Below are 23,346 nucleotides of genomic sequence, written 5' to 3'. Positions count from 1 at the left end.
AACTAACTCTGTGCAGGGGCACCCTTTAAATATGGCGTCTGGATTATTGATGGTGGGGTGGATGAATCAGAGACCACTCTGCCAGCGATCCGGTGTGTTTCCCTTGAATGCATTGTTAATGAAGCCAGACATGCCAGGAATGGGATGATATGGCATGAAAACACACCATTGCAGCCGACGGATGAAACTAATTTTTTCATGCCTACTACCACACTTAGTGCAAATCTGGGACAATTCTGCCCCATGATCTTAGACCCCGGATTGAGATTCTGGTCCTCAAACACCCATTTCCTGAGTCAGCCGAAAGCTGAGCTGGCACATTGGAGGGGAAGATGAATTTTATTATCTATGTATGCCTTCGTCGAAAGAAGGTTCCCAAGATAAGGGCAGGCAACACAGTCTTCGGGACTACCCCTGGGGTCACAGCTGCAAAGAACAGTATCTATCTCCCAAACTACACTGTCCCCACTTGTGTGGCCTTCAATAATACATTTTCACGTTGCCCTTGGAGTCTTTGTTTGCATTCACGCTGGAAGCAAGTGCCTCATACCTGATGGAGAATGGCAAAGACTGAGGCTCCTCTACCACTGCATCCATGGTTTGCTTATCTGCATGATCCACAGTCACATCCTCCTGTCCCTGACCAATAAACAAAGCTAAACCACTGCCTAAACAAAGTGGGTGTGACTACCACCTGGAACAAAGTGTCCAGATAAGTCTCTCCCTTCCCAAAGCCCCACAATGTCTGCACCTCTCAAGTCTGAGCTGAAGTTCATTGAGTTGCAGGCACTTACTGCAAAGGTTGATGCCTGGGATTATGCTGCTCTCCACAAACTCCCACTTTGGGCACACCTCCTGCACTGCCATCTCTAGATCTCTATCTGTTTTAGATATTTCATTCATTAAAGTTTTATTCATTTGATTTATATTACGTTATTTTAAACAAATTCATTTAAGTGTTTTAAATTATTAATTTAATAAAATATCAGTTAAAGACTCTAGTTTTAAATATTTACTGCCTCAAGTTTAGACAAGTTTACAATTGTTAAAAGGTAAAAGGGAGCACCTCCTTCCCCCGGCACCAAACTCACGTTCACACCAAATTCTCAACCTCAAATTCTGTTTACAATCCATTTAGTGAACATTGTGATCTGTGGTTTACCCTCGCTCTAGAGTAAAGCTCCATCTACAGCTTCCCTTCTGCACTGTCCCATCTAACACTCCCAAGACAGGTACAGCACAGAATAGATACAGTTTCAAACTGGGTTCAAGCTTGGGTTCATTGTCTTGTCCAGTACTTTCCCCAGCCCTCTACTGATGTTCGTAACAAGAGTTCATTGCATTTTTGTTTTGCATTCTGTGCCTATATTTTCTCCCTCCTTAAGGACACACGCTGACCCCACAGACCTAATTTCTGCTCCCCCCAGCTCAGGGATTTGTAGTCCAATGGCCCAATGCTAGACCCATCCAAACTGTTGCTGACATCAATCATTAGTGTGGTGAGCTCAGTCCTTTTCCTCTGTGGACAGTTAGCTGTTGTTTTTAATTGATTAATTTACTCTCTGCTCATACGTAGGTGCTCGATGGAAAATGGTCAGTGTCGCTGTCGGAGTCACATGGTCGGCAGACAGTGCACCCAGGTGGATTCCGGCCATTTCTTCATGGCACTCGATCATTACACATATGAGGCAGAGCTGGCCCAGCTCAGCATGGTGAGTACGTTCTATGCTCGATGGGGTGTGCGGTGAGTATGTTCTGTGTACGATATGTGTGCAGTGAGTGTGTCCTATGTATGGTGGAGCAGGCAGTGAGGGTGTCTTGTGTACGGTGGAACATGTGGTGAGTGTGTCCTGTTTACGGTGGAGTAAGTTCTGGAGCCCAAGTCTTTAGTACTATTGCCGGAATATTGTCAAGGCCCATAGCCTTTGCACTATCCAGTCCCTTCAGCCATTTCTTGATATCATTTGGAGTGAATTGAATTGGTTGAAGGCTGGCATCTGTGTTGCTGGGACCTCTGGAGGAGGCTGAGATGGATCATCCACACGGCACTTCTGGCTGAAGATTGTAGCAAACGCTCCAGCCTTATCTTTTGCCCTGATGTACTGGACTCCCCCAACATTGAGGATGGGGATATTTATGGAGCCTCCTCCTCCAGTGAGTGGTTTAATTGTCCACCACCATTCACGACTGGATGTGACAGGGCTGCAAAGTTTAGATCTGATCCATTGGTTGTGGGATCACTTAGCTCTGTGTACCACTAGCTACTTATGCTGTTTGGCACGCAAGTAGTCCTGTGTTGTAGCTTCACCAGGCTGACACCTCATTTTTAGGTATGCCTGGTGCTGCTCCTGGCATACCCTCCTGCACTCTTCACTGAACTAGGGTTAGTTACCTGGCTTGATGGTAATGGTAGAGTGGGGGATATGCTGGGCTATGAGGTTATAGATTGTGTTCGAGTACAATTCTGTTGTTGCTAATAACCCACAGCACCTCATGGATGCCCAGTCTTGAGTTGCTAGATCTGTTTGAAATCTATCCCATTTAGCACGGTGGTAGTGCCACACAACACGATGGAGGGTTTCCTCAATGTGAAGGTGGGACTTTGTCTCCACGACGACTGTGCGGTGGTCACTCCTACCGATGCTGTCATGGACAGATGCATCTGTGCCAGGCAGGTTGGTGAGGACGAGGTCAAGTATGTTTGTCCCTCTTGTAGGTTCCCTCACCACCTGCCACAGACCCAGTCTAGCAGCTATGTCATTTAGGACTCGGCCAGCTTGGTCAGCAGTGGTACTACCGAGCCACTGTTGGTGATGGACATTGAAGTCCCCCACCCAGAGTACATTCTGCGCCCTTACCACCCTCAGTGCTTCCTCTAAATGGTGTTCAACATGGAGGAGCACTGATTCATCAGCTGAGGGAGGGCAGTATGGGGTAATGTATGATGAGTGTGTCCTCTGTAAGGTGGAGCATGTGGTGAGTGTGTCCTGTGTACAGTGCAGCATGCGGTGAGTGTGACAAGTGTACAGTGGAGCGTGCGGTGAGTGTGATGAGTGTACAGTGGAGCGTGCGGTGAGTGTGATGAGTGTACAGTGGAGCGTGCGGTGAGTGTGATGAGTGTACAGTGGAGCGTGCGGTAAGTGTGATGAGTGTACAGTGGAGCGTGCGGTGAGTGTGATCCGTGTACAGTGGAGCGTGCGGTGAGTGTGATCCGTGTACAGTGGAGCGTGCGGTGAGTGTGATGAGTGTACAGTGGAGCGTGCGGTGAGTGTGATGAGTGTACAGTGGAGCGTGCGGTGAGTGTGATGAGTGTACAGTGGAGCGTGCGGTGAGTGTGATGAGTGTACAGTGGAGCGTGCGGTGAGTGTGATGAGTGTACAGTGGAGCGTGCGGTGAGTGTGATGAGTGTACAGTGGAGCGTGCGGTGAGTGTGATGAGTGTACAGTGGAGCGTGCGGTGAGTGTGATGAGTGCACAGTGGAGCGTGCGGTGAGTGTGATGAGTGCACAGTGGAGCGTGCGGTGAGTGTGATGAGTGCACAGTGGAGCGTGCGGTGAGTGTGATGAGTGCACAGTGGAGCATGCGGTGAGTGTGATGAGTGCACAGTGGAGCGTGCGGTGAGTGTGATGAGTGCACAGTGGAGCGTGCGGTGAGTGTGATGAGTGTACAGTGGCGCGTGCGGTGAGTGTGATGAGTGTACAGTGGAGCGTGCGGTGAGTGTGATGAGTGTACAGTGGAGCGTGCGGTGAGTGTGATGAGTGTACAGTGGAGCGTGCGGTGAGTGTGATGAGTGCACAGTGGAGCGTGCGGTGAGTGTGATGAGTGCACAGTGGAGCGTGCGGTGAGTGTGATGAGTGCACAGTGGAGCGTGCGGTGAGTGTGATGAGTGCACAGTGGAGCGTGCAGTGAGTGTGATGAGTGCACAGTGGAGCGTGCGGTGAGTGTGATGAGTGCACAGTGGAGCGTGCGGTGAGTGTGATGAGTGCACAGTGGAGCATGCAGTGTGTGTATCCTGTATATGGTGGAATGTGCAGTGAGTGTGTTCTGTATATGGTAGAGTGTGTGGTGAGTGTGTCCCATGTACGGTGGAGTATGCAGTTAGTGTGTCCTGTGTACAGTGGAGTGTGCAGTGAGAGTGACCTGTGTACAGTGGAGTGTCTGATGAGCATGTCTTGTGTATAGTGGAGTGTGCGGTTAATGTGTCTCATGCACGGTGGAGTGTGCAGTAAGTGTGACCTGTTTATGGTGGAGTGTGCGGTGAGTGTTTCCCGTGTACAGTGGAGTGTGCAGTGAGTGTGACCTATGTACGGTGGGGTGTCCTCTGTTCGATGGAGTGCATGGTGAGTGTGTTTTGTGTACAATGCAGCATGCGGTGAGTATGTCTTGTGTACGGTGGAGTGTGCGGTTAGAGTGTCCCATGTATAGTGGAGTGTGCGGTGAGTGTGTCCCGTTTACGGTGTGCAGGTGTGTGTCCTGTGTATGGTGTGTGCAGTGTGTGTGTCCTGTGTATGGTGCTGTGTGCAGTGTGTGTGTCCTGTGTATGGTGCTGTGTGCAGTGTGTGTGTCCTGTGTATGGTGGTGTGCAGTGTGTGTGTCCTGTGTATGGTGCTGTGTGCAGTGTGTGTGTCCTGTGTATGGTGCTGTGTGCAGTGTGTGTGTCCTGTGTATGGTGGTGTGCAGTGTGTGTCCTGTGTGCGGTGAGTGTGTCATCTGTACAGTGGAGCATGTGGTGAGTGTGCTTTTTGTACAGTGGAGGTTGCAGTGAGTGTGTCCCGTGTACAGTGGATTGTGCAGTGAGTGTGTCCCGTTTATGGTGCAGTGTGCAGTGAATGTGTCCGGTGTGCAATGATTGTGTCCTCTGTACAGTGCAGCATGCGGTGAGTGTGTCCTGTATACGATAAAATGTGCAGTGAGTGTAGCCTGTATACGGTGGAGTGTGCGGTGAGTGTGTTTTGTGTACAGTGGAGCATGCGTTGAGTGTGTCGTCTGTACAGTGGAGCGTGCGTTGAGTGTGTCCCATGTACAGTGGAGTGTGAGGTGAGTGTGTCCTGTGAACTAAGTGTGCAGTGAATGTGTCCTCTGTAAAGTAGAGCATGTGGTGAGTGTGTTTTGTGTACAGTGGAGTGTGCGGTGACTGTGTGCCTTGGGAATGTGACACAAACACGATAATGGAATGTAGGTCAGAGAAGAACAAATAGAATTGAGTTAACCAGAATTCTCCATTTTCTGTTTCTTATTGCCCATCTCCTGATGATGCCAACTCTTGGGGTGGGCAGGTGTTTAGTCACTCGCCCGCCTGTACCTCCTTGTTCATGTCGTCTGGAACAAAGAGGTTCAGTGGGCAGTTTGACCATGAGGGAATCAGAAATCAACCTGATTCTGTTCTTGCTCCATTCACCAGACACGCATGCTCTCATACATGTGCTCTAACATATTAATTGCACATTGGATTGCCTTTATTTCAATGTCCCCAGAGGTTAATTGTAACCTGATACTGATGCTAGACTGATCGATCTGAGCATGTCCTGTACAGCCTTCACTCGGTGCATACCAGTATTTAATCAGGCTCTTACAATTCAGACCAATACTCCCTCTAAGTTGTGCAGCTGTGTGGCTGTGCAACAGTTCGGAAAGTACCGCACCAGGAACAAGCAGGCCTTATACAAGCAACATTTCCTTTAAGAAGCCCATATGCATAGCTGTGCATCAGTCTTAAAGGGACCACGCACTGCAATAAGCAGGCCGCACACAGCAGACAGAAGTTAGAGGGAACACAATTTGAATATGCAAGGCACAGTCGTCTGTTTCAGGAAAGCTTGGCTTCCAATTTTGATCTGGGGCACTTATATGGAATTGACATGATGTCCAAAAAAACAGGTACAACAACTGTGAATTACCCCCACAATATTCCACAGCAACGTCCTTCAGTGTTTCTGAGGCTGAGAAACCACGGCAGCTGGAATACAAAACCAATCTGCATAACGGTGACCACGAAACTATCATTGATTGTTGTGAAAACCCATCTGGTTCACTAATGTCCTTTAGGGAAGGAAATCTGCTGTCCTTACCATGGCCTGGCCTACATGTGACTCCAGACCCACAGCGATATGGTTTAGTCTTAACTGCCTTCTGAAATGGCCTAGCAAGCCACTCACTTGAAAGGCAATCAGGAGATGGGCAACAAATGCTGGCTCTGCCAGTGACACCCACACTGCATGAAAGAATAAAGAATACAGTAAATTCCAACCACAGAGAGGTAATGTGGAACGATCATGTATTTATTGTAACAGCTGTCATCTCTTTGTACATCAGTCCCTCTAAACCCCTGGATGCAGACATAGGAAGTGTTTGATCCTAACTCTCTCAGAAAGGATTACTTGACCCTTTGTTGAAAAATCTCAATCAGGCACAAAAACCCACAGACTGAAACCAGTGACGCTCATTTCCAAACTAACAATACATCAGTTTAAACATTCTATTTCAAGATTGATTTACTAACCAATCACATTGGCTATTTGCTTTGCTCACTGATATCACTGAGGGAGCGAAATGCACAAAACCTCTCAAATCTACAGAACTTTCATAGTATAAAGGCATTTAGAAGGGTGGGGGGAAATGAAATGGGGAAGAGAGTGAAAGACAGAGAAAGTGAGATAGAGAGAGAATCTGAGACAGTTGAGGCAGTGCTGTGATCGAGAGAGAGAGCCAAGGGCTGGATTTTTTTGTTGAGCTTAGGTAATATGAGTTGGGCCATTTCCGGAGTTCAGAAACCCAAGCCCATACCTACCATATTTTTTTCTCCTGCGGCATGGCTGGGCAGGGTTCAGGTTTTATGAGTCCTGAGGCAGCATCAGAGGAGTGCAGGGGTCAAAGTGGGCTAGTTAGAAAGCCCTCCTCGGTATGCTGGAACATTGGCCCTGCTCTCCAACATAGTTCTTATGCCCCCTAACCCTCACCTTCCTCACCCCACACCCAACCCCCTAATATCCCCATGTCCCCCTCATACTCCCATCCCCCTCATATTTAAACATAGAAAGTAGGTGTAGGCCATTTGCCCCATCGAGCCTGCTCCGTCATTCAATATAATTATGGCTGATCCTCTATCTCAACGCTATATTCCCGCTTTCTCGATTTCATCTTAGATATACCCAGTGACCCAGGCTCCACAGCCTTCTCTGTGGGAAAGAATTCCACAGGTTTGACCACCCTCTGGGTGAAGAAATGTTTCCTCATCTCAGTCCTAAATGGCCTGTCCCGTGTCCTGAGACTGTGGCTCCTGGTTCTAGACTCCCCAACCAGAGGAAACATCCTCCCTGCATCCAGTCTGTCTGGCCCTGTTAGAATTTTATACATTTCAATTAGATCCCTTCTCACTCTTCTAAACTCTAGTGAATACAGGCCCAGTCAAACCAATCTCTCCTCACAGGACAGTCCTGCCATCCCCGGTATCAGCCTAGTGATCCTCGCTGTACTCCCTCTATGGCAAGTATATCCTTTCTTAGGTAGGGAGACCAAAACTGCACACAATACTCCAGGTGTGGTCTTACCAAGGTCCTGTATAACTGCAGTAAGACATCCCTACTTCTGAACTCAAACCCTCTTGCAATGAAGGCCAACATCCCATTTGCCTTCCTAATTGTTTGCTGCACCTGTCTGTTTACTTTCACTGACTGGTGTACAAGGACACCCAGATTACCTTTGTACATCCACATTTCCTAATATATCACCATTTAAATAATACTCTGCCTTTCTGTTTTTCATACCGAAGTGCATAACTTTACATTTATCCATGTTATACTGCATCTGCCATGTGTTTGCCCACACACACAACTTGTCTAAATCACCCTGAAGCCTCCTTGCATCCTCCTCACAACTCACAACCCCACCCAGTTTTGTGTCGTCAGCAAAGTTGGAAAAATTGCATTTGGTTCTCTCATCCAAGTCATTTATATATATCATGAATAGCTGGACCCAAGCACTAATCCCTGGGGTACACCACTAGTCACTGCCTGTCACCTGGAAAAAGACCCATTTATTCCCGCTCTCTGTTTCCGGTCTGTCAACCAATTCTCAACCCATGCCAGTATATTACCCCCAATCCCATGTGCTTTAATTTTGCCACTAGCCTCTTATGTGGGACCTTATCAAAAGCCTTCTTGAAATCCAAATACACCACATCCACTGGTTCTCCATTATCTATTCTACTAGTTACATCCTCAAAAAACTCCAGTAGATGAGTTAAGCACGATTCCCCTTTCATAAACCCACGTTGACTTTCTCTAATCCCGTTAATGCTTTCCAAGTGTTCTGTTACCACATCTTTTATAATAGACTGTAGCATTTTCCCCACTACTGATGTTAGGCTAACTGGTCTGTAACTCTTTTTTCTTTCCCTTTTTTAAATAGTGGGGTTACATTTGCCACCCTCCAATCTGTAGGAACTGCTCCAGAGTCTATAGAATTTTGGAAGATGACCACCAATGCATCCAATATTTCCAGGGCCACTTCCTTTAGTACCCTGGGGTGCAGATTATCAGGCCCTGGGGAGTTTTCAGCCTTTAACCCCATTAATTTCTCCAGCACCATTTTTTTACTAATACTGATTTTCTTCAATTCCTCCCTTGGCTCCCTAATATTTCTGGGAAATTATTTGTGTCCTCTTTTGTGAAGACAGAAGCTAAATATGTTCAATTCTTCTGCCATTTCTTTGTTTCCCACTATAATTTCCCCCGTTTCTGACTGTAAGGGACCTACATTTGTCTTTGCTAATTTTTTTCTCTTCACATATTTATAGAAGCTTTTACAGTCAGTTTTTAGGTTCCTTATGAGTTTACTTTCATACTCCATTTTCTCCTTCTTGATCAATCTTTTTGTCCACTTTTGCTGAATTCTAAGCTGTTCCCAATCCTCAGGCTTACTGCTTTTTCTGGTAATTTTACATGTCTCCCCTTCGGATCTAATACTATCCCTAATTTTTTTTGTAATCCATGGTTGAGCCACCTTTCCTGTTTTATCTTTGCGCCAGACAGGAATGAATAATTGTTGTAATTCATGCATACGTTCCTTAAATATTAGCCATTGTCTATCCACTGTCAACCCTTTTAGTAAGGTTCCCCAATCCATCATCGCCAACTCACGCCTCATACCCTCGTAGTTCCCTTTATTTAGATTCAGGATCCTAGTTTCAGATTCAACTTCTTCACTCTCCATCCTAATGAACAATTCGATCATTTTATGGTCGTTCTTCCCCAAGACTGTTAATCCGTTCTCATTGCACAATACCCAGTCTAGGATAGCCTGCTCGCTAGTTGGTTCCTCAATGTATTGATCTAAAAAACCATCACGCACAGACTCCAGGAAATCCTTCTCCGTAGTATTATTGATAGTTTGGTTTGTCCAGTTTTTTGTAGATTAAAGTCACCCATGATTAGTTGTACCCTTATTGCATGCATCTCTAATTTCATGTTTAATGCCTTCCCTTACATCTCCGTTACTGTTTGGGGGCTGATAGACAACCCCCACCAACGTTTTCTGCCCCTTGGTGTTTCTTATCTCCACCCAAACAGATTCTACATCATGATTTTCCGAGCCAATATCCTTCCTCACTATTGCATTGATTTCCTCTTTTACTAACACCTCCTTTCCCTATTTGTCTGTCCTTCCTAAATATTGAATACCCCTGGATGTTCACTTCCCATCCTTGGTCACCCTGCAGCCATGTCTCTGTGACTGCAATTATATCATAACCGTTTATATAAAATTCCACTGTTAATTCATCTGACTTATTGCGAATGCTCTGCACATTAAGATACAATGCCTTTAGACTTGTCTTTTTAACCTTGTTAGTCATCTTAGCTTTATTTTGCACTATGACCCCATTTGTTTTTTTGCCTTTTTTTTTTGCTTTCCACTTTTGCTTCTTACTTTTCTGTCTTTTCTTTCTATCTTTGTTTCCCCCTTGTCTGTCTCCCTGCTCAGGTTCCCACCCTCCATTCTCCTCATATCCTTCATCCCACTCCTTACCCCTCCATGCCCCATTATGCCTCCTATTTGCCCTCCACACCCCCCCACCATGTATCCTCGATGGTCACTCACCCAGTATCCACTCACTCACTCACTCCATTTCTCTCTCTGTCTGTCTCTCTCTTTCTTTGTCATGTCTCTGTCACTCCCTTTCTGTATCTTTCTCTCTGTCTCTCCCTCTCCATCTGGTTGTCTGTCTCTCTCTCTCTCTCACAAGTCAGTGTTTAATTAATGCACTGTTATAACGGTTCCATTTCCAGGCCCCTTTTAGAGTTGGATAGAGTTCTCTGCAGCCAAGAGCTTTAGACCAGACGGCAGTGTTGCCTGCCTGATTCCAGGGTTCGGGACATCTGCTCTGAGCTGGAGAGGAACTTGCAGTGGGAGGGGGAGGCTTCGATGGTCATTGCCCAGGTAGGCACCAACGAGATAAGTAGGACTAGGAATGAGGTTTTGCTCGGGACTATGAGCAGCTAGGGGCTAAATTAAAAAGCAGACCCTCAAAGGTAACAATCTCTGGATTATTACCTAAGCCAAGAGCAAATTGGTTTAGGGTAAATAACATTAGAGATATAAATGCATGGCTCAAAGTTTGGTGTGGGCAAAATGGATTCCGGTTGAGGGGCACTGGCACCTGTACTGGGGAGAGTGGGAGCTGTACTGTTGGGACAGTTTTCACCTGAACTGTGCTGGGACCAGTGTTCTACCAAGTCGCATAGCTAGGGCGGTAGAGAGGGCTTTAAACTAAATAGTGGGGGCAAGGATTCATGTGTGGGAAGATGCTATAAATTAAAGACAGAAGACGAGGGAGGAAAGTAAGGTGGCAATAAAGGGAATGATATTCAGAGCTTGGCAGGAAGGAGTGTACAAACTTAGGAGTGAGCCAGCCTATAAGGCTAGAAGTTGTGAAAATAGTAAAAGGACAAAACTAAAGGCTCTGTATCTAAATGTAATTCCTCTATTCAAGAAAGGAGGGAGACAGAAAACAGGAAACTACAGGCCAGTTAGCTTAACATCTGTCATGATGAGGGAAATTGCTGGAATCTATTATCGAGGAGGTTATAGCAGGGCACTCAGAAAATCTCAATGCAATCAGGCAGAGTCAACATGGTTTTGTGAAAGGGAAATCATGTTTGACTAATTTATTAGAGTTCTTTGAGAAAGGGACAAGCAATGTAGATGAAAGGGAACCTCTGGATTTGGTCTATGTAGATTTCCAGAAGGCATTTGGCAAGGTGCCCCATCAAAGGTTACTGCACAAAATAAGAGATCATGGTGGGGTGGAGAGGGGTGGCAGGGTAACACATTAACATGGATAAGAGATTGGTTAGTTCACAGGAAACAGGGACTAGGCATAAATGGGTCATTTTTGGGTTGGCAAGATGTGATAAAGTAGAGTGCCACAGGGATCAGTGCTGGGGCCTCAAATATTTACAATCTGTATCAATGACTTGGATAATGACAGGACAGAATGGACGGTTGCTAAATTTGTTGAAGACACTAAGAGAGGTAGGAAAGTAAGTTGTGAAGAGGACATAAGGATGCAAAGGGACATAGGTTAAGTAAGTGGGTAAAAAAATTGGCAGGTGGAGTCCAATGTGAGAAAATGTGAACTTGTCCACTTTAGCAGGAAGAATAGAAAAGCAAGTATATTATTTAATTGGGGAGAGGTTGCAGAATTCTATGGTACAGAGGGATCTGAGGTGCCCTGGTGCATGAAAAACAAAAAGTTAGTATGTAGGAACAGCAAGTGATTAGGAGGCAAATGGAATGTTGGCATTTAATGCAAGGGGAATGGAATATAAAAATAGGGAAGCTTTACTGAAACTGGACAGAGTCTTGATGAGACCACATCTGGGGTACTGTGTGCAGTCTCAGTATCCTTACTTAAATAATATTGCATTAGAAGCAGTTCAGTTCACTTGACTTGATTCCTGGAATGAGGGAATTGTCTTATGAGGAACGTTTGGATTGGCTGGGTGTGTACTCTTCCGAGTTTAGAAAATTGGGAGATGATCTCTTTGAAACGTAAGATCCTGAGGGGCTTGACAGGGTGGATGCTGGATGTTCCCCCTTGTGGGAGAGACTAGAATTAGAGAATACAGTTTAAAAATAAAGGGTCTCCCATTTAAGATGGAGATAAGGAGAATTTTTTACTCTCAGAGATTGAGAGTCTTTGGAACTCTCTTCCCCAGAGTGTGGGGGAGGCTGGGTCATTGAATATTTTTAAGGCTGGGGTAGATATATTATTGACTATTAAGGTAGTCAAAGGGTATAGGGGGTAGGCAGGAAAGTGATATTGAGGCTACACTCAGGTAAGCCATGATCTTATTGAATGGCAGAGCAGGCTCGAGGGGCTGAGTGGCCTACTCCTGTTCCTAATTTGCATGTTTGTGTGTTTGTATGAAGTGGCAATTTGACTTTTGGTCTGGTGTATTATGTGATTATCTTTATTTCTTAAACAATCTATCAGTGTTTGTTTTGAATGATCAGCCAATGATCTGAGTGCCAGCTCTTTCTTGCTTGTCTGTTTGCTTTGTTTTTAACCATTAACTGTTCCTCATGTTCAGGGAGCGACTGTTTCACACCGTGAGCACACTGGAAGTCGCCCTGTCACTTGGACTGGAAGCGGATTTGTGAGAGTTCCAGAACGTGGCGTGTTGCAATTCCATGTCAACAACATCCCGTATTCTATGGAGTATGACTTGGTAATCCGCTATGAACCACAGGTAATTAAAAGGGAAGTTACATCGTGTTATCAAGTAGCAAGTACATGCCTGAAATGGGTATGTAATGGGAACATTCATTCTGGGGCTTTCTCCTCCTTTTCCTGAAGCCTTGGCTAGAATCTTGGGCGAAGCTGCTGCTGTCCACCATCAATCTCCTACTATGTACCAAGGCAGCAGAATTATTTGACTGCAGAAGGCATTACCTCCCAGCATGATCCTGTTCTTGCCAATGATGCACACACACAAACACACAGACACTTTCCAGTGAGGGTCAGTTGTTAAAGATCAGACAGGAAACCATGACCGTCGGATGAAGCTGCACAATGAAGCATTACAGCACAAATTGCAGACCAGAACTGCGAAGGGGATTGTCTAGGAAGTTCAGAAAAACAGCGCACATTTTATGCACATCCTGTATGTGTATTCACTGAGACTCTTGACAATCATACTGTAAAATCTCCCAATCATTCTTCACCTTGAAAATGACACGTACTTTCCTTCAGGTTTACAAATGTTAACCTCCTGGGGTTAGAGGATGGAGGAACCTAAGCCCAGCAGCACAGATAGAATTTAGCCTCACATACCATACAGAGTAAAACTCCCTCTACACTGTCCCCATCAAACACTCCCAGGACAGGTACAGCATGGGGTTAGATACAGAGTAAAACTCCCTCTACACTGTCCCCATCAAACACTCCCAGGACAGGTACAGCACAGGGTTAGATACAGAGTAAAGCTCTCCCTACACTGTCCCCATCAAGCACTCCCAGGACAGGTACAACACGGGGTTAGATACAGAGTAAAGCTCCCTCTACACTGTCCACATCAAACACTCCCAGGACAGGTACAGCACGGGGTGGGATACAGAGTAAAACTCCCTCTACACTGTCCCCATCAAACACTCCCAGGACAGGTACAGCACGGGGTTAGATACAGAGTAAAGCTCCCTCTACACTGTCCCCATCAAACACTCCCAGGACAGGTACAGCACGGGGTTAGATACAGAGTAAAGCTCCCTCTACACTGTCCCCATCAAACATTCCCAGGACAGGTACAACACTGGGTTAGATACAGAGTAAAGCTCCCTCTACACTGTCCCCATCAAACATTCCCAGGACAGGTACAGCACTGGGTTAGATACAAAGTAAATCTCCCTCTACACTGTCCCCATCAAACACTCCCAGGACAGGTACAGCACGGGGTTAGATACAGAGTAAAGCTCCCTCTACACTGTCCCCATCAAACACTCCCAGGACAGGTACAGCACGGGGTTAGATACAGAGTAAAGCTCTGTCTATGCTGTCCCCATTAAACACTCCCAGGATAGGTACAGCATGGGGTTAGATACAGAGTAAAACTCCCTCTACACTGTCCCCATCAAACACTCCCAGGACAGGTACAGCACAGGGTTAGATACAGAGTAAAACTCCCTCTACCCTGTCCCCATCAAACACTCCCAGGACAGGTACAGTGCGGGGTTAGATACACAGTAAAGCTCCCTCTACACTGTCCCCATCAAACATTCCCAGGACAGGTACAGCACGGGGTCAGATATTGCACTCCCACTTCTCAGGTCCCATCATTTTCTCTCTTGTACTGACTCTTCACTGTTTTGTTTGGGCTTTGAGAAGGAGAAACTAGCCTGCTTGATACTTCCTGAATTTTAGTCCACGGCCATTCACTAGATAACCTGACTGTCCCACGTTGCCTACATGTTTGTTGTGTGATCAGTCTCAGTCTCACCAAGGCATGTGAACTATCCAAAATCTGATCTAGAGCTCCACCAGCTGGACAAACCAATATTACACCTCTCATCTAGCATTTGCAGGAGCAGTCACCAGCGATAGTTTGCTGCAATAGTTGACTTCACTCAGAACGATCAGTGAAAGATTATTTTCATCACACCAGCTTGTGCTGGGTTGGAACCCAGTCCCTGTTGTGAAATGAGTGCATTGCTTTCTAATGCAGCTCCCAGTTCCTGCTCCCATCAGCACTGTCTGTGCAACAGAACACTTTTATACTGTTGCCACAACTCTAGCCTTCAACAGCTAAAACTAATTTTCTGTCACTCTAGTATTTCGCACATTGTTTCCTTATTGTACATCTTATTACCCTAATTATTTGTAAATTTGGAATTTACAGTCTGTGAAGGGGATGCAGGATTGATTCATCAGAATAACACCAGGACTAAAAAGGTTAAATTATAAGGAGAATTTGCATATTTCCTTGAGTATAGAAGATTCAAGACTGATCTAATTGGGGTGTTTAATGATTTGAGAGGGCTGCTAGAGCAAAACTATTTTCTCTGGGGTGGGAGAGTGCAGAACAAGGGGGCAGAACCTTAAAATTCGAGCCAAGCCATTCAGGAGTGATGTCAGGGAGCACTTCTTCACACCAAGGGGAGTGGAAATCTGGAACTCTGTCCCCCTGAATGCTATAGAGGCTGGGAGTCAATTAAAAATTTCAAAACTGAGACTTTTTTTTAAAAGACAAGGTTACTGAAGGTTATGGAGCAAGGGGAGAACTCTGTCAGAAAGCCAACACAGTCCAATGAACGAAAAAGCCTCCTTCTGCACAGAAGATTGCTTTTAATTCTAGACATTATGCAAGTTTTTCCCTTTCCTTCCTGAACTTTCAGGCAGCTGCTCTCTCAAGTATCTCGACTGCAGTGGCCATTCTTCACTGTGAGTCCAGAGAGTAGATTGTCAGGAAAGCTGTTGAAACGTGGAGTATCACATGTGCTCATTCTATTTATTAAGGTAATTGTTTTTTTCCTGTCGTAGTCCTGGAGCATTGAGACTAATTGCTGTGCGCTGGCTGAGATGAGCTAACTCAACAGAGACTGAGAAAGACCCTGATCCCTTCTGATGTATGGGTAGGACCCATAGAAGAACAGTGGCAGCAGGTGCATGGGAACTCCATCACCTTCAAGTTCCCCTCCAAGTCACACACCATCCTTACTTGGAACTATATCACCATTCCTTCACTGCCTGCAATAATGAGGGAGTGAACTGTCTGCCTGCACAGGTTGCTAAAGAACCCACAGTATTATTTCAGAGAAAAGCAGGGGGGGTTATCCCAGTTTGCTGTCCAGATTATCTGGTAATTATTGCATTATTGCAAATGACCTGGGGAGAAAGCAGGAGCAGGCTATTGAATTGGATGATCAGCTTGATCATGATGAATGGCGGAGCAGGCTCGAAGGGCCAAATGGCCTACTCCTGCTCCTAGTTTCTATGCATTGCTGTTTGTGGGAGTTTGCTGTGTGCAAATTGGCTACCCTATTCCCTACATTACAACAGTGATTACACTTCAAAAGTACTTAATTTGCTGTGAAGTGCTTTGGGTTGTCCTATGGACATACATATGAATTAGGATCAGGAGTAGGCCATTCGGCCCCTTGAGCCTGCTCTGCCATTCAATAAGATCATGGCTGATCTGATTGTGGCCTCAACTCTACTTTCCTGTCTGTCCCCTATACCCTTTTACTCCCTTGTCCTGAGGTCATGAAAGGTGCTATAAAAATGCAAGTCTTTCTCTGAGAGGTAGTGATTAGACTTTCCTTAAAGCAAGTGGTCATAATTATATCAGATAGTCACTAATAATTCAAATAGGAGAGTTCTGGAGAAACTGCTTTACCCTGAGAGTGGTGAGAATGTGGAACTCTCTACCACAGAGTTTTTGGGGTGAATAGTATAGATACATTTAAGGGGAAACTGACAAACACATGAGGGGGAAAGGAATAGAAGCTTTTGTGCTGAGATGGGATAGAGGAGGGTAGGAGGAGGTTCATGAGGACCAGTTGGGCCGAATGATCTGATTTTCTGCTGTAAATACTGTGTAATTTTATGTAATGTTTCTTTTCCTGTTATAGTTTCCAGAGGAATGGGAAAAAGTGACTATTTCCATTATCCGGCCTGGCCCCATTCCTACCAGCAGCCCATGTGGGAACACCATTCCCGCTGATGATCTGTTAGTCACAACGTTGCCATCAGGCTTCAGGTAAGGGGCCTGGTGTTGAAGAATGAAGCGTGTCAGAATCAGTGAAAGATTCCAGTGTGAGAGATCACATTAAAGAACATTTACAATCATCTGATTATGCATTTCATTGGTTTTCTGTAACTCTGCATTTTCCTTCTCTCTATCTCTCTTTCTCACACTGTCTCTGTGCATCTGTTTCTCTTGATCTTGCTCTCTCTTCTTCTTTTGTGTGTCTGGGATCTTTCTATATGTTGCTTTCTGTCTTTGTCTCCCTTAGTTGTCAGTCATTGTAGCGCTCTTGCGACTAGAGTTACAACATTGTGGGTTCAAGCCCCGCTCCAGAAATTTGAACACATAATTGAGCTTGACACTTAGCAGTGCAACACAGAGGAACTCTCATTAACTCAGCTCCCAGCCTGAGGAACTCTCATTATCTCAGCTCCCAGCCTGACAAACCCTCATTAAATCAACTCCCAGCCTGATAAACCCTCATTAACTCAACTCCCAGCCTGAGGAACCCTCATTAACTCAGCTCCCAGCCTGAGGAACCCTCATTAACTCAGCTCCCAGCCTGAGGAACCCTCATTAACTCAGCTCCCAGCCTGAGGAACCCTCATTAACTCAGCTCCCAGCCTGAGGAACCCTCATTAAATCAGCTCCCAAGAAGACAAGAAATAGGAGAAGGAGTATACCATACAGCCTGTCAAGCCTGATCTTGGGTCTCAACTCCATTTTCTCAACCACTTTCCATAGCCTAGGATTCTCTCAGAGACCAAAAATTTGTCTAACCCAGATATCTTAAATTTATTCAGTGATGGAGCATCCACAACTCTCTGGAGTAAAGAATTCCAAGGATTCACAACCCTTTGAGTGAAGTAATTTTTCCTCACGTCAGTCCTGAATGATCGGCCTCTTATCCTGAGACTGTTCCCCCGTGTTTTAGATTCCCTGACCAGAGGAAACAATCGCTCAGCATCTACCCTATCAAACCCCTCAGAATTTTGTAGGTTTCAGCGAGATCGCCTCTCATTCTTCTAAACTTCAGAGAATATAAACCCAATTCACTCAGCGTCTCATCATAGGACAGCCCCCTCATCCCAGGGACCAATCTAGTGAACCTTCACTGTACTGCCTCCAACGCAAGGATATCCTTTCTTAAATGTGGAAACCAAAACTGCACACAGTATTCCTGATGTGGTCTCACCAAAATCATGTACAACTGTGGCAAGACTTATTTATTCCTGTACTCCAATCTCCTTGCAATAAAGGCCAACATTCCATTTGCCTTCCTAATTACTTACTGTACCTGCATGCTAACTTCCTGGGCAGGATTTTCTTCCTCATTGGGGACGAAGTTCAACAGGCGCGCTTCTGATTGGCGCCTCAAATCGGGGGCGCAGCGCCATTTTACGTGGGTGGGCCAATTAAGGCCCGCCCAGCGTGACATCCACACAGAAGCGCTATGCGCTCCCTGTGCGGCGGAGAGGGTGGGGGGGGGGGGGGGTGCTCTTTCACGCACGAAATAGTGCACTTATCTCCCTGAGGCTAAGTGCTGCCTCATGGAGATCGGCTGTTCTGTGAAGAAATTAAAAATAGAGGAAAAAAATTCCCTGACATGTCCCCTCATGTGACACTGTCACATGATTTGGGACGTGTCCATAATTTTAACAAAAACTTTATTACAATTTTTTTAAAAACCTACGTGAAAACTCATCCCGCCGGTGGATGAGATTTCATGCTTTTTCTAAGTCCTGCCGGGGCTCCTGGCCTGCCCACCAACCTTAAGGTTGGACAGGCAGGTCCGTTAATGAGTTAAATGATTCTGTCGATGGCCTCAATTGGCCATTGACAGGTCGGCGGGCACACAGCTGATTTTACTGCACCCCCGCCTACCAGAAAATTTAAATGGGGTGCGGTGATGTCGGGAGTTACGCCAGACATCACCGCGCATCATTTTATGTGTTGGTGAGTGGGCCCTGCTCCCTGATGGGAAAATCCTGCCCTCTGTGTTCCTTGTACAAGCACACCCAGTTCTCTGTGAGCATTAACACTTACAAGTTTCTCACCTGCTTTTTTATTCTTCTGACCAAAATGAATAACATCACACTTCCCCACATTATACTCCTTCTGCCATCTTGTTGCCCACTCACCTAACCTGTCTATACCTCTTTGCAGCCCCTGTGTGTCCTCCCCACAGCTTATCTTTCCACCGAGCTTGATCTTCAGTAATCTTTGATACATTATACTTTGTCTGCTTATCTAAGTCATTAATATAGATTGTAAATAACTGAGGCCCCAGCACTGATCCTTGCAGCACTCCACTATTTACTGCCTGCCAACTTGAACATGGCCCGTTTATGGCCCACTCTCTGCTTTCTATCCATTTACCAATCCTCTAATATAAAATAAAAACAGAAAATGCTGGAAAAGCTCAGCAGATCTGACAGCATCTGTGGAGAGAGAAACAGAGTTAATGGTTCGCTCGAAACTTTAACTCTGTTTCTCTCTCCACAGATGCTGCCAGACCTGCTGAGTTTTTCCAGTATTTTCTGTTTTTATTTCAGATTACCAGCATCTGCAGTATTTTGCTTTTAATTTAACCAATCCTCTACCCATGCAAAAATATTACTCCCAACTCCATGAGCCTTTATTTTGCCAATTAACCTTTTGTGTGGCACCTGATTGAATGCCTTTTGGAAATCAAGGTATCCGACATCTACTGGTTCCCCTTTATCTACCCTACTAGTTACATCCTCAAAAAACTCGAATAAGTTTGTCAAACCAGGATTTCCCTTCAGTAAAACCATGTTTACTTGTTCAAATCATACTATGCTTTTCTAATTGCATTGTTAAGACTTTCTTGATAATAGGTTCCAGCATTTTCCCAGCAACTGATGTTAGGTTAACTGGCCTGTAGTTCACTGCTTTCTCTCTCATTCCTTTCTTGAAAAGCGATGTAATGTTTGTTAGCTCCCAATCTGATGGGACTGTTCCCGAATCTAAGGAATTTTGGCAAATCATAGCCAGTGTCTCTGTGGCTATCTCTTTCAGAACCCATGGGTACAGGCCATCAGATCCCTGGGATTTGTCAGATTTTAGTCCCTTAAGTTTCTCCAATATTTCTTTCTGCTGATATTAATATCCTCACTCTTTATAGCCCCTAGGTTGTTATCTTTTGCTGGTACGAAACTTGTGTCTTCAGTTGTGAAGACAGTCACTAAATATTTGTTCAATGCCTCTCCTATTTCCTTGTTCCCCATGATAATTTCTCCTGTCTCTGCTTCTAAGGGACCAATATTTACTTTAGCTACTTTTTTTGTTTTCTTAAATTATTATAATCTGTTTTTATATTTCTGGCTAGTTTACTCTCATATTCTATTTTTTACCTTTTTAACAACTTTTTGGTGGCTTTTCGTTTCTAAAACACTCTCAATCCTCATACTTGCTACTGTTTATTGCAACATTTTAAGCCTCTTCTTTTAACCTAACACTATCTTTAACTTCACGAGTGAGACACAGATGGGTCTTTCTCACTGTTTTACAATTGGAATGTACTTTTGTTCAAGATTTTGAATTGTTTCTTTCAATGTTTCCCACTGTTTATTTACCTCCATACGTTTTAGTCTATTTAGCTAATTAATCTTAGCCAGTTCCCCTCTCATGCCGATGCAATTGACTTTGTTTAAGTTTAAGATTTTTGTTTGCGATTGGAATATGTCACTTTTCAACTTAACATGGAGTTTAATGGTATTTTTATCACTATTTACCAGTGAACCGTTTACTACAACATTGCTTATGAACCCACATTAACAAAGCTCCCAGACTGAGGAACCCACATTAACACAGCTCCCAGGCTGAGGAACACACATTAACACAGCTCCCAGATTGAGGAACCCACATTAACACAGCTCCCAGATTGAGGAACCCACATTAACACAGCTCCCAGACTGAGGAACCCACATTAACACAGCTCCCAGATTGAGGAACCCACATTAACACAGCTCCCAGACTGAGGAACCCACATTAACACAGCTCCCAGACTGAGGAACCCACATTAACACAGCTCCCAGATTGAGGAACCCACATTAACACAGCTCCCAGACTGAGGAACCCACATTAACACAGCTCCCAGACTGAGGAACCCACATTAACACAGCTCCCAGACTGAGGAACCCACATTAACACAGCTCCCAGACAGACACCCACATTAAAACAGCTCCCAGACTGAGGAACCCACATTAACACAGCTCCCAGACTGAGGAACCCACATTAACACAGCTCCCAGACTGAGGAACCCACATTAACACAGCTCCCAGACTGAGGAACCCACATTAACACAGCTCCCAGACTGAGGAACCCACATTAACACAGCTCCCAGCCTGAGGAGTCCACATTAACACAGCTCCCAGACTGAGGAACCCACATTAACACAGCTCCCAGATTGAGGAACCCACATTAACACAGCTCCCAGACTGAGGAACCCACATTAACACAGCTCCCAGACTGAGGAACCCACATTAACACAGCTCCCAGACTGAGGAACCCACATTAACACAGCTCCCAGACTGAGGAACCCACATTAACACAGCTCCCAGACTGAGGAACCCACATTAACACAGCTCCCAGACTGAGGAACCCACATTAACACAGCTCCCAGACTGAGGAGCCCACATTAACACAGCTCCCAGCCTGAGGAACCCACATTAACACAGCTCCCAGACTGAGGAACCCACATTAACACAGCGCCCAGATTGAGGAACCCACATTAACACAGCTCCCAGACTGAGGAACCCACATTAACACAGCTCCCAGACTGAGGAACCCACATTAACACAGCTCCCAGACTGAGGAGTCCACATTAACACAGCTCCCAGACTGAGGAACCCACATTAACACAGCTCCCAGATTGAGGAACCCACATTAACACAGCTCCCAGACTGAGGAACCCACATTAACACAGCTCCCAGACTGAGGAACCCACATTAACACAGCTCCCAGATTGAGGAACCCACATTAACACAGCTCCCAGACTGAGGAACCCACATTAACACAGCTCCCAGACTGAGGAACCCACATTAACACAGCTCCCAGACTGAGGAACCCACATTAACACAGCTCCCAGCCTGAGGAACCCACATTAACACAGCTCCCAGATTGAGGAACCCACATTAACACAGCTCCCAGATTGAGGAACCCACATTAACACAGCTCCCAGATTGAGGAACCCACATTAACACAGCTCCCAGACTGAGGAACCCACATTAACACAGCTCCCAGACTGAGGAACCCACATTAACACAGCTCCCAGCCTGAGGAACCCACATTAACACAGCTCCCAGACTGAGGAACCCACATTAACACAGCTCCCAGACTGAGGAACCCACATTAACACAGCTCCCAGACTGAGGAACCCACATTAACACAGCTCCCAGACTGAGGAACCCACATTAACACAGCTCCCAGACTGAGGAACCCACATTAACACAGCTCCCAGCCTGAGGAACCCACATTAACACAGCTCCCAGACTGAGGAACCCACATTAACACAGCTCCCAGACTGAGGAACCCACATTAACACAGCTCCCAGATTGAGGAACCCACATTAACACAGCTCCCAGATTGAGGAACCCACATTAACACAGCTCCCAGACTGAGGAACCCACATTAACACAGCTCCCAGACTGAGGAACCCACATTAACACAGCTCCCAGACTGAGGAACCCACATTAACACAGCTCCCAGATTGAGGAACCCACATTAACACAGCTCCCAGACTGAGGAACCCACATTAACACAGCTCCCAGACTGAGGAACCCACATTAACACAGCTCCCAGACTGAGGAACCCACATTAACACAGCTCCCAGACTGAGGAACCCACATTAACACAGCTCCCAGCCTGAGGAACCCACATTAACACAGCTCCCAGACTGAGGAACCCACATTAACACAGCTCCCAGACTGAGGAACCCACATTAACACAGCTCCCAGATTGAGGAACCCACATTAACACAGCTCCCAGACTGAGGAACCCACATTAACACAGCTCCCAGATTGAGGAACCCACATTAACACAGCTCCCAGACTGAGGAACCCACATTAACACAGCTCCCAGACTGAGGAACCCACATTAACACAGCTCCCAGATTGAGGAACCCACATTAACACAGCTCCCAGACTGAGGAACCCACATTAACACAGCTCCCAGACTGAGGAACCCACATTAACACAGCTCCCAGACTGAGGAACCCACATTAACACAGCTCCCAGCCTGAGGAACCCACATTAACACAGCTCCCAGATTGAGGAACCCACATTAACACAGCTCCCAGATTGAGGAACCCACATTAACACAGCTCCCAGACTGAGGAACCCACATTAACACAGCTCCCAGACTGAGGAACCCACATTAACACAGCTCCCAGATTGAGGAACCCACATTAACACAGCTCCCAGACTGAGGAACCCACATTAACACAGCTCCCAGACTGAGGAACCCACATTAACACAGCTCCCAGACTGAGGAACCCACATTAACACAGCTCCCAGACTGAGGAACCCACATTAACACAGCTCCCAGACTGAGGAACCCACATTAACACAGCTCCCAGACTGAGG

The 23,346-nt window shown here is 45.8% G+C and overlaps 1 protein-coding gene across 2 annotated transcripts in view; it reads left to right on the top strand.

Moving 5' to 3' along the window:
- The window catches only part of lamb2 (laminin, beta 2 (laminin S)), a 231,545-nt gene that overhangs the window by 105,806 nt on the left and 102,393 nt on the right, over positions 1–23,346 (top strand). For both annotated transcript variants that reach the window (XM_041192265.1, XM_041192264.1), the window contains exons 13-15: positions 1,577–1,712; positions 12,590–12,748; positions 16,623–16,750. In XM_041192265.1, the coding sequence (XP_041048199.1) occupies positions 1,577–1,712; positions 12,590–12,748; positions 16,623–16,750 (423 nt within the window). The remainder of the gene's footprint in view (positions 1–1,576; positions 1,713–12,589; positions 12,749–16,622; positions 16,751–23,346) is intronic.

The sequence above is a fragment of the Carcharodon carcharias genome, chromosome 7 (genome assembly GCF_017639515.1).
Source record: "Carcharodon carcharias isolate sCarCar2 chromosome 7, sCarCar2.pri, whole genome shotgun sequence".
Lineage (NCBI taxonomy): Eukaryota > Metazoa > Chordata > Chondrichthyes > Lamniformes > Lamnidae > Carcharodon > Carcharodon carcharias.
Note: the sequence above shows the minus strand (reverse complement) of the source record. Positions and strands in the feature narration are given on the sequence as shown.